The sequence below is a fragment of the Mastigoproctus giganteus genome, chromosome 3 (genome assembly GCF_048544385.1).
Source record: "Mastigoproctus giganteus isolate SK-2022 chromosome 3, ASM4854438v1, whole genome shotgun sequence".
NCBI classification, from domain to species: domain Eukaryota; kingdom Metazoa; phylum Arthropoda; class Arachnida; order Uropygi; family Thelyphonidae; genus Mastigoproctus; species Mastigoproctus giganteus.
This window is the reverse complement of record NC_143577.1, coordinates 25,171,739-25,184,770: the sequence shown is the minus strand read 5'-3', so window position 1 is coordinate 25,184,770 and position 13,032 is coordinate 25,171,739. Positions and strand designations below refer to the sequence as shown.

Below are 13,032 nucleotides of genomic sequence, written 5' to 3'. Positions count from 1 at the left end.
CAGAATAACAAAGACTTTCACAAAATAAATATTATTGCACTTTTCTTTCTGCTCTCTGCTGGTGACTATGCTAGCATTCTCTCAATTATGCAATTGACAGGACATATATTGGCCGACCGGGCTAGCCGAGTGGGTAAAGTACCTGCCCGGCAACCCAAAGGTCGCGGGTTCGATTCCCGCCTCGGGCTTGGATCAAAGTACTGCAAAAACCTTGGGAGGTGCAATATGGCCACAGAAGCCGATGCGCCAACAACTACCAAATCAAAAAAAAAAAAAAAAAGGACATATATTAATGCATCACAACATGTCTGTTTATGCTTTTGCTCATATTATCCACCATTTTTTCTTCTCATAAACATGTATCAGAACTGCAAAACATGCCATATACTTATATAATGGGATAAGCATTATAAAAACCTATCCTATGTTTTACAAATCACAAATATTAAAAAACACTGGATGACATGGTAATGACAAGTAAGTATAATTACATGTTTAATTACTGTATAACCAATTTTTAATGAAACTAATTAATTTATCATTATCAAGTTTAAAGTCTATTTTATACTACACTGTCGATTACAATATATGATTACAAAAGCTTTAGTCAGAGACATTATGACAGTAAACTATTGCTGAAATTACTTATATACAACTTTAGCAAGCAACTTTAAATGGCCTCTTGATTAAATAATTATATTAATTTTAAACGTAGCGGTTTCTACAATGCCACATTAAAAGTCACTGAAATCTTTTGTCTTTCCCATTCTCACACTGAATTCCACACAGACAGCATCTTTACAGTTCTGCCTGACTTGCTTTATATCACGTGGTATGAATACATGATGCTGTTACTGAAAGAATGCTCCATTTCACGAAAAGATAGGTGTAGTTAATAAGTGACCACTCTTAACCTTAGAAGATTTGACTCTTAAGCCTTTGTGTAACTATCAGACTTAGCTTGGCTATTCTTGGTAAACAGCAAATATTCCTCTGTATAATATTTCAAATTTTTTGCCTTTCTTATTTAGTGATGCTATGGGCACAGCAAGGAGTAGAAGAGGTATTATGTAAAGCATCATTTGAATCATATATTCAGGAAAATTCTCCTTCCTTTCCTCTGTATATAGGTAAATTTTTTATTCAGCATTTTACTATATAGAATTAATACAAAATTTGTTACTGTCCACTTCTTGTAAACAGATAAAGTTCTAATTCGAGAAAATGACTTATACGTTTTTGATTTAGCTCAGTTAATTTTTTATATTTAACTTTTCAAGCAAAAAACCATTTTATCATGAAGTTTGAATGCATAAATGATGTAATAAAGATAAGTCTTAGAAAGATCCCTGTAGCATTTTGGTACAAATTGCTACAGAGCTGAAATTTTCAAAATTGAAATTTTTGCTTTTGTTATATAACTAAGCTATTTATTTCTCTAAAATGTCATTTTTATAATGGAAATTGTATTAGTTTTATATAAATGTATGTCAAATAAACACAACAGAAAAATCACTTCTACTAAAGGATGTAAAAACAAAACATGTTTACAAACACTGGCTGATAGGAAGGACTACGTGGTCTGGTCGGAGAAAATCATAAGCCCATCGTAAAGTGAAATAAGTAGGATAACATGATCACTGGTTAGTGGAATCAGCCACTTTATAGAATCAAATTTCAGAAAAACCAATTCAAATCATTAAAATGCACTACACTTTCATTGTTATCATATATTCAGTTTTGAACATATGATAACAATTTTGAATCAATTTTGAACACCTTTGTAATGTTTTTCTGGAGGTCACTGCCATAAAAAAATAAAAACAATTCATAGTTTTCTGGTTTATTGGGCTTTTCTGTTAGTGCAATCTATTATAAACGTGTAGTAAACTCGATCTTATTGCATTTGCGATAATACAGGTAGTTGGAATTCTGTGGGTTTTTACATTTTTATGATGAAATGTGTGTCCCCTTTACTGAAATATTCAGTCATATAAAAAACATTTTCAAAATTTTCTCTTCATTCCTATTTTTTTAACCTTTGTAAACTTGTTATTCCATATTTCACTTGCGTGTATCATGTTAGTTGCAATTTGTGTGAGCCACGTTCTTTATTATTGATTGCTTATCTTTTTTACTGTTTAAATTTTTTTTTCCCAAAAAAAAAATGCCAGTGAACAAAAATATAAATTGGTTAGTTTAGTATATTTATTAGAATCACTGTTTAATAGAATTAAAATTCAATTTGCAAACGTGATCACAATGACCGGCACTTACTACATATCGTATAGTGAATGGTATTTTGTAATGGACAGTCCATCTTATCATAAAGTGATTTGATCGTACAATGAAACAATCGTAAAGCAGGGAGCCACTATACTTGACAAATTGTCAATAAGGCTGCCTGGCTCTAACTGCACTAGCTAACCTCCATTAGATATGGCCATTCTGATGATTACAGTTTCCATAACAATATGACAAAAAACAGAATTAGTACATAGGCCATTTGGTTTTTCATAAACTTAGTAATTAGTACATTTAGTAATTAGTACTTAGGCTTGTACTTAGTAATTAGTACATAGGCCATTTGGCTTTTCATAAACTAAATGGTTTGTATGTAGTGCAAATTTGTACTCCCCCTTTATTATCTTCAATTTCAGTAGGAAACTGGAAAAAAAACTACTTCGTGCTGTCTTTTATTGCAACCTTATGCTGCCTCATAGTGCTTTAATGCTATCCTTCATGCTGCCCTGTAGTGCTTTATTGTTGTTGTTGGATTTATTGGCACAAGGGCTGCTATGGCCAAATTGCACAAACATGCTTTATTGCTACCCTTCCCAATAGTGCTTTGTTGCTACCTTGGATAGCAGTAAAGTACTTTAGGGCAACATGCAAATATGCATGCTGTGGCAGCTTATTTGGCATGATACATTGCCATTTGTCACTTGTTTAGAGTGGTCTTGGTTTGATTCCCATGGACAACTTGGGGGAATTTCTAAATTCCACTTCAGTTGAAGCTGTAGTTAGCTGATCTAAGTGGAGGGAGTGCCCCCACCCTGTGCAAGTTATTTGGTGTTTTTCAGTTTGTACAACATGCTGAAACATCTGGAATAAATAAATCAGTCTGTGAACATGCACTCCTACACACAAAACACCCTATATGGATATGAGCAATAAGGTGTGGTGCCATTAAAATAATAATTGAATTTTGTAGGGAAATGTGTAAGTTTGTTGGTTATATAATTGAAGATATCCAAAAAAAAATGTACGTTATGTTAAATGTTAATGTTTAGACCTCTAAATTTAATTAGTTCTTGTTAATACTTGCAATGCAGTTATTTTCTTACTTCACTCTACTCTGAAATAACTTATGATTATTTCGCTTTTCGATATTTTACTTAAAATTTAGCAAAATGCTGTATATACTTAAAGCTATTTTATGCTAGTATATCTATTACAATTTAAATTGATATACCAAATTTTTATTGTAAGTTGGTTAACCTTATTTGATTGTCAGTGATATGAAGAAAGCAAAAGGCAATTGTTTTAATGTGGACCATGGGAAAACACTGCAGTGATGTATGTTTCTCCAAGGTGTGTTTATGAACATGAGGAAATTTCTTTGATACAATGACCAGTCAATAATGATAGCAGTTAGCAATAAAGCTTTATTTACTATAAAAATTATAAAATATAAGATAAATAACTATGTATAATAAAATTTACAGGTTAAAATCCAAAATGAACTACATTCTTAAAAATTTAGTAGTAGCTTTCAAAGGCTTTGCCAACTTTGTAAACTAATTAAGTTCTCTGCAGAGCTGTCTCTTTTATTCTATCAAGGTTTATCAAGTATAGATATAACAATGGGCTGCGACACTTATCAATTAACTAAGCTATTTAACCTTTTACAGATTATGTGTATATATATATATGTTTTTCAAGGTCATTTCATACATGATTCAAAATGTATCCATACGCTACCATCTCTTATTTCCAGCTAATAGCAGACACAGGTTCAATAGATTCCAACATAAAAATAGTTTGTAAAACTTGGGGAAGAGGAGGAGATCACTGTGCCTGTTAGCCACTATTGTGAAATTTTGGCTTACAAAAGCCAAACTTGTCTGGAATTCAGATTGAAAAGTTGAGGAAATCAAATGTATATAAATAGATATAGAACATAGCATTACATCAAAAAAGTAACAAGGTTTTGTAACAAAAATTCTTACAAATTTTTCTATAATTTTTATGGTTTTTTGATAATAATTTTACTCTAATATTGAGAACCAAAATCCAAAATCAGAACAAATTCATATGTAAACGTTTTCAAAATTTCATGAAGAAACTCTCCCCCTAGCATAAAACTTACTGCTCAGGGCTCACTCAATTTCATGAACTCATTCCGGAAAGGATTAAAGATGGATATATTACCAGAATATAAAAAATTTTCACCACTTTATCAGTAAGAAGCCAGGTATCTGAATTAAAAGATTCCTTATGAGCCAACTGCAAACTATACCTGTTAAGTAGTAATTGGACCAGACTTACCTGTTTAAAACATTAAAGATGAAGATAAAAGAAAGCAAAAGGATAGCTGATTGCCTCAAAAAACCTAATAAGAAAGGTGGACATAAGAAGAATAAGAAACCCAGAAGTAAAATAAAGAAAGAATGAAATTTTTGGACTCACTAATACTGGGTTATCAAATTCCAGTATATAATATTAAATACCAAAACATGTATTATTACACTGCTCAACAAAATTAACAGAACACACAAAAAACTTGGTGTAGCTTGTGATGAAGCAGGACAAAGTTTGGTATAGTGGTGTACCATAGAATAATGATGAAATGAGGAGACAGCGAAACCTTCAGACAGGTATAAGGGGGCATTTATAGGGGTTGTATAAGAATTACAAAAAGGTCACATTATAGAAGTCGATACAAGAATCAAAAATTTGGTCATATGACATCAATATGGTGTATGATCCCCCCTCCAACGGCTAAACAGGCCTGACAGCAGTGCACCATGCTCAATATATGAGTGTCTATAAGATTCTGTGGCAACGTATACCGTTCTTCCACCGGTGCAGACCTTAGCTCACCAAGTGGTTGAGGAGTTGGCTGTCAGCGTACAATGCGACTCCCACACATCTTTGGTTGGATTTAAGTCTGGTGATTGTGCTGGCCACAGCAGTAGTTGGTTATCTTTGGTTACAAGATATTCCTCCACCACTTGAGCTCTATGGGCAGTGCCATTGTTGCACATGAAAAGAAAACCTGGGCCAACAGCACCCCTATAAAGTCGCACATAGGATTCGAGGATCTTTTCTCGGTATCTCTGCTCAGTTACGGTACTCCTATCAAAAACATGAAGGGGTGTATGACCATTGATCATTCTTCCACAAGAACATCACCTCCACCATAATTGTGCAGTCAGATATGAAGTTTTCTGAGCAGTGCCAGAGCAGGTCATGAGGTTTTGTCAATGATATACAGGAATTTTGCTAGTAAAGAAAAAGGGGTGATTATCCCTTTGTATAAGGCAATGGTCAGGCCACACCTTGAGTAGTGCATACAGGTCTGGAGGCCTCATTTTAGGAAGGATGTAGAGCTGCTGGAACAAGTACTGAGAAAGGCAACAAAATTGGTGAGGGGAACGAAGGGCCTAAGTTTTGCAAATTACAGTATCTGGAGACTAGGCACCTGCAAGGTGATTTGATTGAGGTGTATAAGGCCTTGAATGGTTTGAGCAGCTCAATGCTGATGGGATTCTTCCTCTTGCTCAGATTATAAGCCAGCGGATAGTTGATTGCGAACAAACTTCCATTTGCCGTTGTGGAAGTTGATAGCTTAAATAAATTCAAGGAAGAACTAGAAAAGTTTTGGAGCAAATGGGTGAAATGGAAAGGTTTTTTTTTTTTCCTTGCTGATACTGTATAAGCTTGCTTTCTTGTATCATATGCCTCTAGTAATGCTAATGCCAAAAAAACTATTCATATCATTTTCTGTTTAGACTGTTCACAACCCCAGATGGAAGTTTGTTCCAATAATTACTCTGTGGGTAAAAGCAAATTTTTGCACATCTATCCTGAAGCTCCTTTTCAAATTTAAATTTATTTAATACAAGAAAGAGTAAGGATGCCATTTGCCGTCTATTTAAAGTCTTAAACCTTTATTCATGCATTATTCTTAGTGTACACCAACTACTCACCAGTGTAAACAAAATATTTTATTTACAAATGGGAAAAGATTATTAGGAGTAACAATTGGGGGGGGGGCATAATAGCCTTGTACTTGGGGTCATAGGTCATAAATTATCTGCAGTTCAAAAAAATAAAATATCTTACTGTAATTTGACTTAAAATTACTTTAATTGTTTAATATATTTTTTCTTTTTTTTTGCTTTGTAATGAAAACTCAAGACTGATATGTTCCAAAGGATATTAGTATTAGTAGTGGCAAATGATGCAAGAAAGTAAACATATACATCATCAGTTAAAAGAAAAAAAAAAGTAATAAACAATCAAAACAAATGATACCAAAGTTTGTCATCTTATATACAGACACATAAATAAAATCATCATGAATTTCCTTGGTGTTGCACTTAGTTTTGCAATTGTCAGGTCCTAACACTGATGATGCCTAAATGTTTCACTATCCAGCAGTTGAAAAAAAAAACAATCTGACATGGTCATCTGGGTAATGGCATGTGCATTACAAATAAAGAGCTTACTTTTTTTTAGGGAACAGTACTGTTTATTTGAAGTGAAAGATCAGGACAACTTGTGGTTACTCGTTTCACAGTAGATTAATGTATCTTGTAGCTTGTTTACTCTTAGCTACGTACACAGGCGCCTCCGTAGCCAGGTGGGCAGGAGCAGCAGTGCATAGCACACGCTTCTGGATTAGACCGGGGTTCGAGCCAGTGACCACCAAATACGGAGGAGGTGGAAAGGTCAGGGAATGACCACTGCATATCCCTGGAGCAATATGGCCTTAGTTGCTAATGCTCCTAAAAACCAAATAACAAACAAACGGCTGCGTACACTACTAGGCTTCCGTCAGCCTACACTGTACAGAAAAGGTTTAATGTAAAAGAATTAATTGGTTGATCAAAGGTCTGAAAATTAATTTCCTGACTTAATCAGGATTTAAAGAAACAAAAAATGCCTGTATTACATTGTGAATACAGATATAGTTAAGATTAATAAAGAATATAACAGTATGACTTTAAATGTTGATACACTATATAAAAAATCACATTAAAAATAAACAAAAAAAAATTGGGAACCAGATCCACTAAGGATTGCAGAATCTGTTTCTGGAACTGATTGCTGAACTTTGGGATAGTTAGATTAAAAATAAAGCAAAGAAATAAAAACCCTAGTTTTGATTGTTTTTATTTAACATATTTGATGCATTATATTCACTCCAACTCATCTTTAAATGTGATTTCTTACAATTAATTGCTTTATTGTTAATTAACTTAAAAATAAAGCAAGAAAATAAAAATTAATTTTCATTGTCTTGATTTAATATAGTTCATGTTGAGCCTATATTTCACTTTGATTCATCATTAAATATTATTTCTTGTAATATAATTAATTGCTCTAATTTTTTTTTTTTTATTTCCTAATTTAGGCGATGATATGTCATATGAAATGAAAATCCAATGTGTATTGTACTTGGTAAGTAATTTTTATAGCTATACTTCAGTTTGTAAGCAGACATATACTCTTGAGCTAAACATTTGGCCATATTACAGGACTTTACTAGATTACCACATTACCAGATGAAAGTTTATTCTGACTACCTGCTGGCTGAAAAAAAATTCCACACTGCTATTCTACAACCATCCTCCTTTCACGTATGTTGTCTGAGCAAGAGGAAGGATGCCATCAGCATTTATCTTACTCAGTCTATTCAAAGCCTTAAAACACCTCAATGAGATCTCCTCACAGGTGCCTAATTTGCAGAACTGAAGCCTTCCTTGGAAAACTACCCTTTTGTTTCCCTCACTAATATTGTTGCCCTTCTCTGGACTAATTTCAACATCCTTCCTAAAATGAGGCTTCCAGACATATATGCAGTACTCCAGATGTGCCTCAACTATTGCATTATATCAGAGGTGGCCAACGAGTCGATCACGATCTACCAGTCGATTGCGGATTTGATTTCGGTCAATCACGACGAATTTTAAATATACAGTCATTCCTCGATTTGTGCACCTTGTGCAATATAATTTTTGAGATGGTAGATTGTGGCACGTTTTGAAGGAAAAAAAGTAGATCACATCACAAATTAAGTAGGCCACTCCTGCATTATATAATGGGATAATCACCTCCTTATCTCTGTTGGCACAATTCCTGTATATCATTGACAAACCCCATGAGCTGTCCTGGCAGCTTGCACTGCTCAGAAAACTTCATGTCTGACAGCACCTTACCACCAGGTCTTTATCATCTACTCAAGATAGTAGATAACAATAAAGAACACACAGTTGGTATGTTATTCTTAGATTACTGCAGTACCTTCTAATTTTCAGTGTTAAATTTCATTTGTCACTTCTCATTTGCACATTGCCCAATTTTTCTAGATCTTATTGTGGTATCAAAAGTTTGCAAGATTAACTATAGTGCCAACTTTTGTTTCGTCTGCAAACTTAGACATTAAGCCTGATATACCTTCATTAATATCATAAATAATGTGAAAACAACAATGGTTCCAGCACTGAACTCTGGGAAATCCACTAATAACACTGGTCCAAGAAGGGCAGTTGTACCCATTGATGACCACTCTCAGTCTCCTCCTGCTTAATCATCCCTTTATCCATAGCTATAAATACAAAAAAATTAAATAAAAAATAAGGAGGATGTTTCTAGAACCTGCTCCAGAAACATCCTTGCACAAACAGTCTTATCAACTGTGAGAGACTTAGAGCAAAGGTTTTTCAAATGAGAAAAACAAGAAAGAATTCTTGGATTTGGTTTGCCAGAAATACTGATACCTGATTTTGAAAAACAGTTAAAAACTCAATAGAAAATCACCACCAGCTTCTTTCCTGATCTTCAGTTCAAATGGACAGAATATATCTCCTAAAAACATACCAAATGCATTTGCGGAAACATGCTCTAAACAATAAACAAGCTGCAGTGAATGTATATTTTGGCTATTGCTTTGGACTGCTGAAGCAGTAGCCGAGAGATGAAAGATGAAAAATAAACCACATTTATTATGTCAGAATTACAGGAAGTTTTGGGCATTCATTGCTATTGATATACAGGGTGTTTCAGTTAAGCGTTTCAGAACTTTTAAGAGGGGTAGGGTACATCCTGACAACTCGAAATCATATAGCAATGTGGGGTCGGAAATGCTTTCCTGAAGCGGTGTTGTACACAGAAGCACCATAAAGAAAAGAGACCGTAAGTGAGAAATCGTTTTAATAATACATGAAAAGAAGCAAAAGGTACATGGATTAAAGTAAGTGTTCGAAGTTTCTTCCACGGGCTACAATGCACGCCTCACATCTCCGACACATGGACATCCGAACATTCTGGAATACTCCAGGCGAATTTCGAATTTCTTCGGGAGCTACTGCGATTCTTGCAACCAGCTCCTCAGCATTGTCAACAGGGGTGTCATAAACTAGCGATTTCATATGACCCCAGAAATAAAAATCAAGACATGATAGGTCGGATGACCGAGCAGGCCAACGCACGGGACCACCACGTCCGATCCACTGTTGACCAAATGTGACATCCAGGTAGTTACGAACATCTCCGCTATAATGGGCAGGGGCTCCATCGTGTTGGAACCACATTGTGTGTTGCGTCGATGCAGAAATCTGTTCATCTCTCAAACGTTGTGGCAATACTTGCTGCAGAAAGATCAAGTAGATAGGTCCGGTTAGACGACACGGTAACAGGTAAGGTCCGATGAGGTGATCTCCCATAATACCGGCCCATACATTGACCGAACATCGAATCTGTGCTGCACGACGTCGTATTGCACGCGGGTTCTCGACCGCCCAGATATGGTCGTTATGCGTGTTGAAAATTCCTTCCCTTGTGAAGGATGCCTCATCGGAAAACAACACTTCAGCAGGAAAAAGGGGATTTGTAGCACATTTTCCAAGGTACCACTGTGCGAAAGCAATACGAGGTGCATAACCCTCCGGTTGCTGTGTCTGGACACGCTGCCTGGAGTATTCCAGAATGTTCGGATGTCCATGCATCGGAGATGTGAGGCGTGCATTGTAGCCCGTGGAAGAAACTTCGAACACTTACTTTAATCCATGTACCTTTTGCTTCTTTTCATGTATTATTAAAACGATTTCTCACTTACGGTCTCTTTTCTTTATGGTGCTTCTGTGTACAACACCGCTTCAGGAAAGCATTTCCGACCCCACATTGCTATATGATTTCGAGTTGTCAGGATGTACCCTACCCCTCTTAGAAGTTCTGAAACGTTTAACTGAAACACCCTGTATATATTTTCTCTTTAGCATATAATTAATAGTTCTATTTTTTAATCTTGGTTCTCTAATTACATTTCTTTCTAATGAAACACATGCAGGGATCTCATTTATTATTATTATAGTTGCATAATCAGTGACCATATTAGATGGCTTTTGAACATATTAGTTTATTTCTTAGACAAGTAAGATAATTATTATTTCTTATTTTGATATATTCTTCTGCTTATTTACAGGCTAGCAAGTACTTGATCGACTTTGATGCAGCTCATTGTACTCCTTTGCCTGCCAGTATGTTCCAGCTTCCTTGGAATCCTGAAAAACTTGGAAAGGAAGCAAATGGACCCTGTTATGTTCAGCAAGACTCTCATCTTTGACTATAAAATGCTGATAACATTCTTTGAAAACTGTGTATTTACACTACTTTTATTTTAAGAAGACCAGAACTTTTGACACAGTTTTGTCAATTATCAGCCAATATATTCCTTTTACAATCTATGAAGGACCATTACATCATTGGAATCCTTGATGGAGACAGATATTAGTATTTCCATAAATTTACACTTTCCATAACCTCCATAAAATGTGGGAGGTAGATGTGATACAGTTGCCTTCAGTCCTATATGTTACTTGCTTGAGACTTTTGTTGTCTGTGTACATGTAAAACAAGCATGCGGTATGTCATGGGTCTGTATGTGTGTATATGCACACGGGCATGCACATATAGTGAGCAAGATTAGTAGAACTACTAGACAAATAGAAATGCATATCGTATTTTCTTACACAAAGACCACAGAATCTGCAAATGATCTAAACATGTTTATTTTCCCCATTTATCAAAATACTCTTGTAACTTTATGAACCAGTTAATAGCAGCTAGTTGCTGAAATTTGCATTTTTGTCCCCTTCCAGGAACTGTGATACCTGTAGAAAGAATACTTGTTACTTCAAACTGCCTGTTTTTTGTATATGCCTTCATTTTCTGGGTTTTTTATTTTTATTTTTATTTTTTTTTTATTTTAGCCTAAACAAATTTGGAATCAGTGTGTATTTATTATTTACATATATATATATAGTTGAAGAGAATTTCATGCTAAAATTTGTTTCTTTTATTCATTCAAGGTGCAGATTACTTATTTCCATATCCTAATTTAATATTAAAAAATTGTTATATTCTGAATTAGGAAGTTTTCCTGAAACAAAGTGGCTTCTCATTCAATTTTTTTCCCTCTTGGGTAAGCAAAAAAGAAGTTTCATTGATGGCTAATTCCATTGTGGATAATTTTAGAGTGCAAAGACTTGACTCTTATGCTATTTCAAAATAATGTAATGTAAAAGAATGAAAATTATGTTTTAAATGTAAATAGTTCATTCTGAAAGATCTTTCAACAGCTGGAAGAATACATGTATTTTAAGAAATTTTAATGAAGAAAATAGTTCCATATGTTAAATAAATCAATCCTAATATATATGTTTTTTACTGGTTTATTTTTATTGTATTTTTCATGCTGTGTGGGAAGGACTGTATATGAATATGTTATTTATATTATAATTTAGAAGTCTTATTTATGTGCTTGTTACTGTGCCTACTTATATTTTTTTCTGTCTGGATTGCCAAACATATTTAATAAATATGTCGGTGTTTACTTTAAACATCAAAGATCAGCCCGGTTTTACTACCCCTTAGAAAACTTATCCAAAAGATTATGATACAGAATCTAATTTTACATTCAAAAAATTACTAGTTGTAAGCGTTTGAAAGGAATTGTATTTCAAAAAGTGGGACCACTAGACATTCTCTTAACTGTAATAAATGCTTCAATGTTTGCCTTTCTTTATGAAATTTGTGCTTTTGCTAAAGCATAGATTTCATAATAAAGATAATAATATGTCAAGGTTACCAAACCTTTGAAATTGGCTCCCCTCTCCAATTAGTCACTATTAAGGAGAGAAGAAATGGGAGCTAATACACATGAGAGGAAGTAACACATTTGCAGTTCAGTAATAAAAATAGCAATTAAGAAACTTCACTTAACAAAGAAGTAGAATTTCTTACTGGAATGGTCATTAGTAAATGATCAAGACTAATGTTTTCCACTGTATATCAGAAGAAATTTGTTTACAAAACAATTGGAATACTTGTAAATGTACTCCAAAGAATGAACATTCACAATTGCAAAAGTATATCTGAAGTTTTCAGTATGAGAGATAGACACTGTACGAATGTAGATATAGGCAGTCCTTATACACGTAGCACATTACATTATGTTTCTAGAAAAGATGCCATAAATCAAAACCAATTTTTATTTGCATTGATATAATTGGGGATTACACTCCTGATCACAGATCTGGTGTGCAAGTTTTTATTACTATGAACATCAAATTCTTTAAATATGAAGACTGGTTGAAATGTAAAGTAATAACTGTTTTGGAAGAAGAATTATGCCTTTTCCAGAAGGAAATGTTTCATAATATAAGCTTGCTACACTGCATAAGATGGACATAATAATTTAAAAAACTAACAATTACATATAAATAGGTGTCAGATACTCAG

The 13,032-nt window shown here is 34.2% G+C and overlaps 1 protein-coding gene across 1 annotated transcript in view; it reads left to right on the top strand.

Moving 5' to 3' along the window:
• LOC150087813 (phosphatidylserine lipase ABHD16A) overlaps window positions 1–11,438 on the top strand; it is a 227,562-nt gene extending 216,124 nt beyond the window's left edge. The window contains exons 18-20 of the mRNA XM_090370439.1: window positions 1,032–1,130; window positions 7,646–7,692; window positions 10,715–11,438. Coding sequence (XP_090226565.1) covers window positions 1,032–1,130; window positions 7,646–7,692; window positions 10,715–10,855 — 287 coding nt within the window. The 3' untranslated portion in view covers window positions 10,856–11,438. The remainder of the gene's footprint in view (window positions 1–1,031; window positions 1,131–7,645; window positions 7,693–10,714) is intronic.
• Window positions 11,439–13,032: the final 1,594 nt, after the last annotated feature.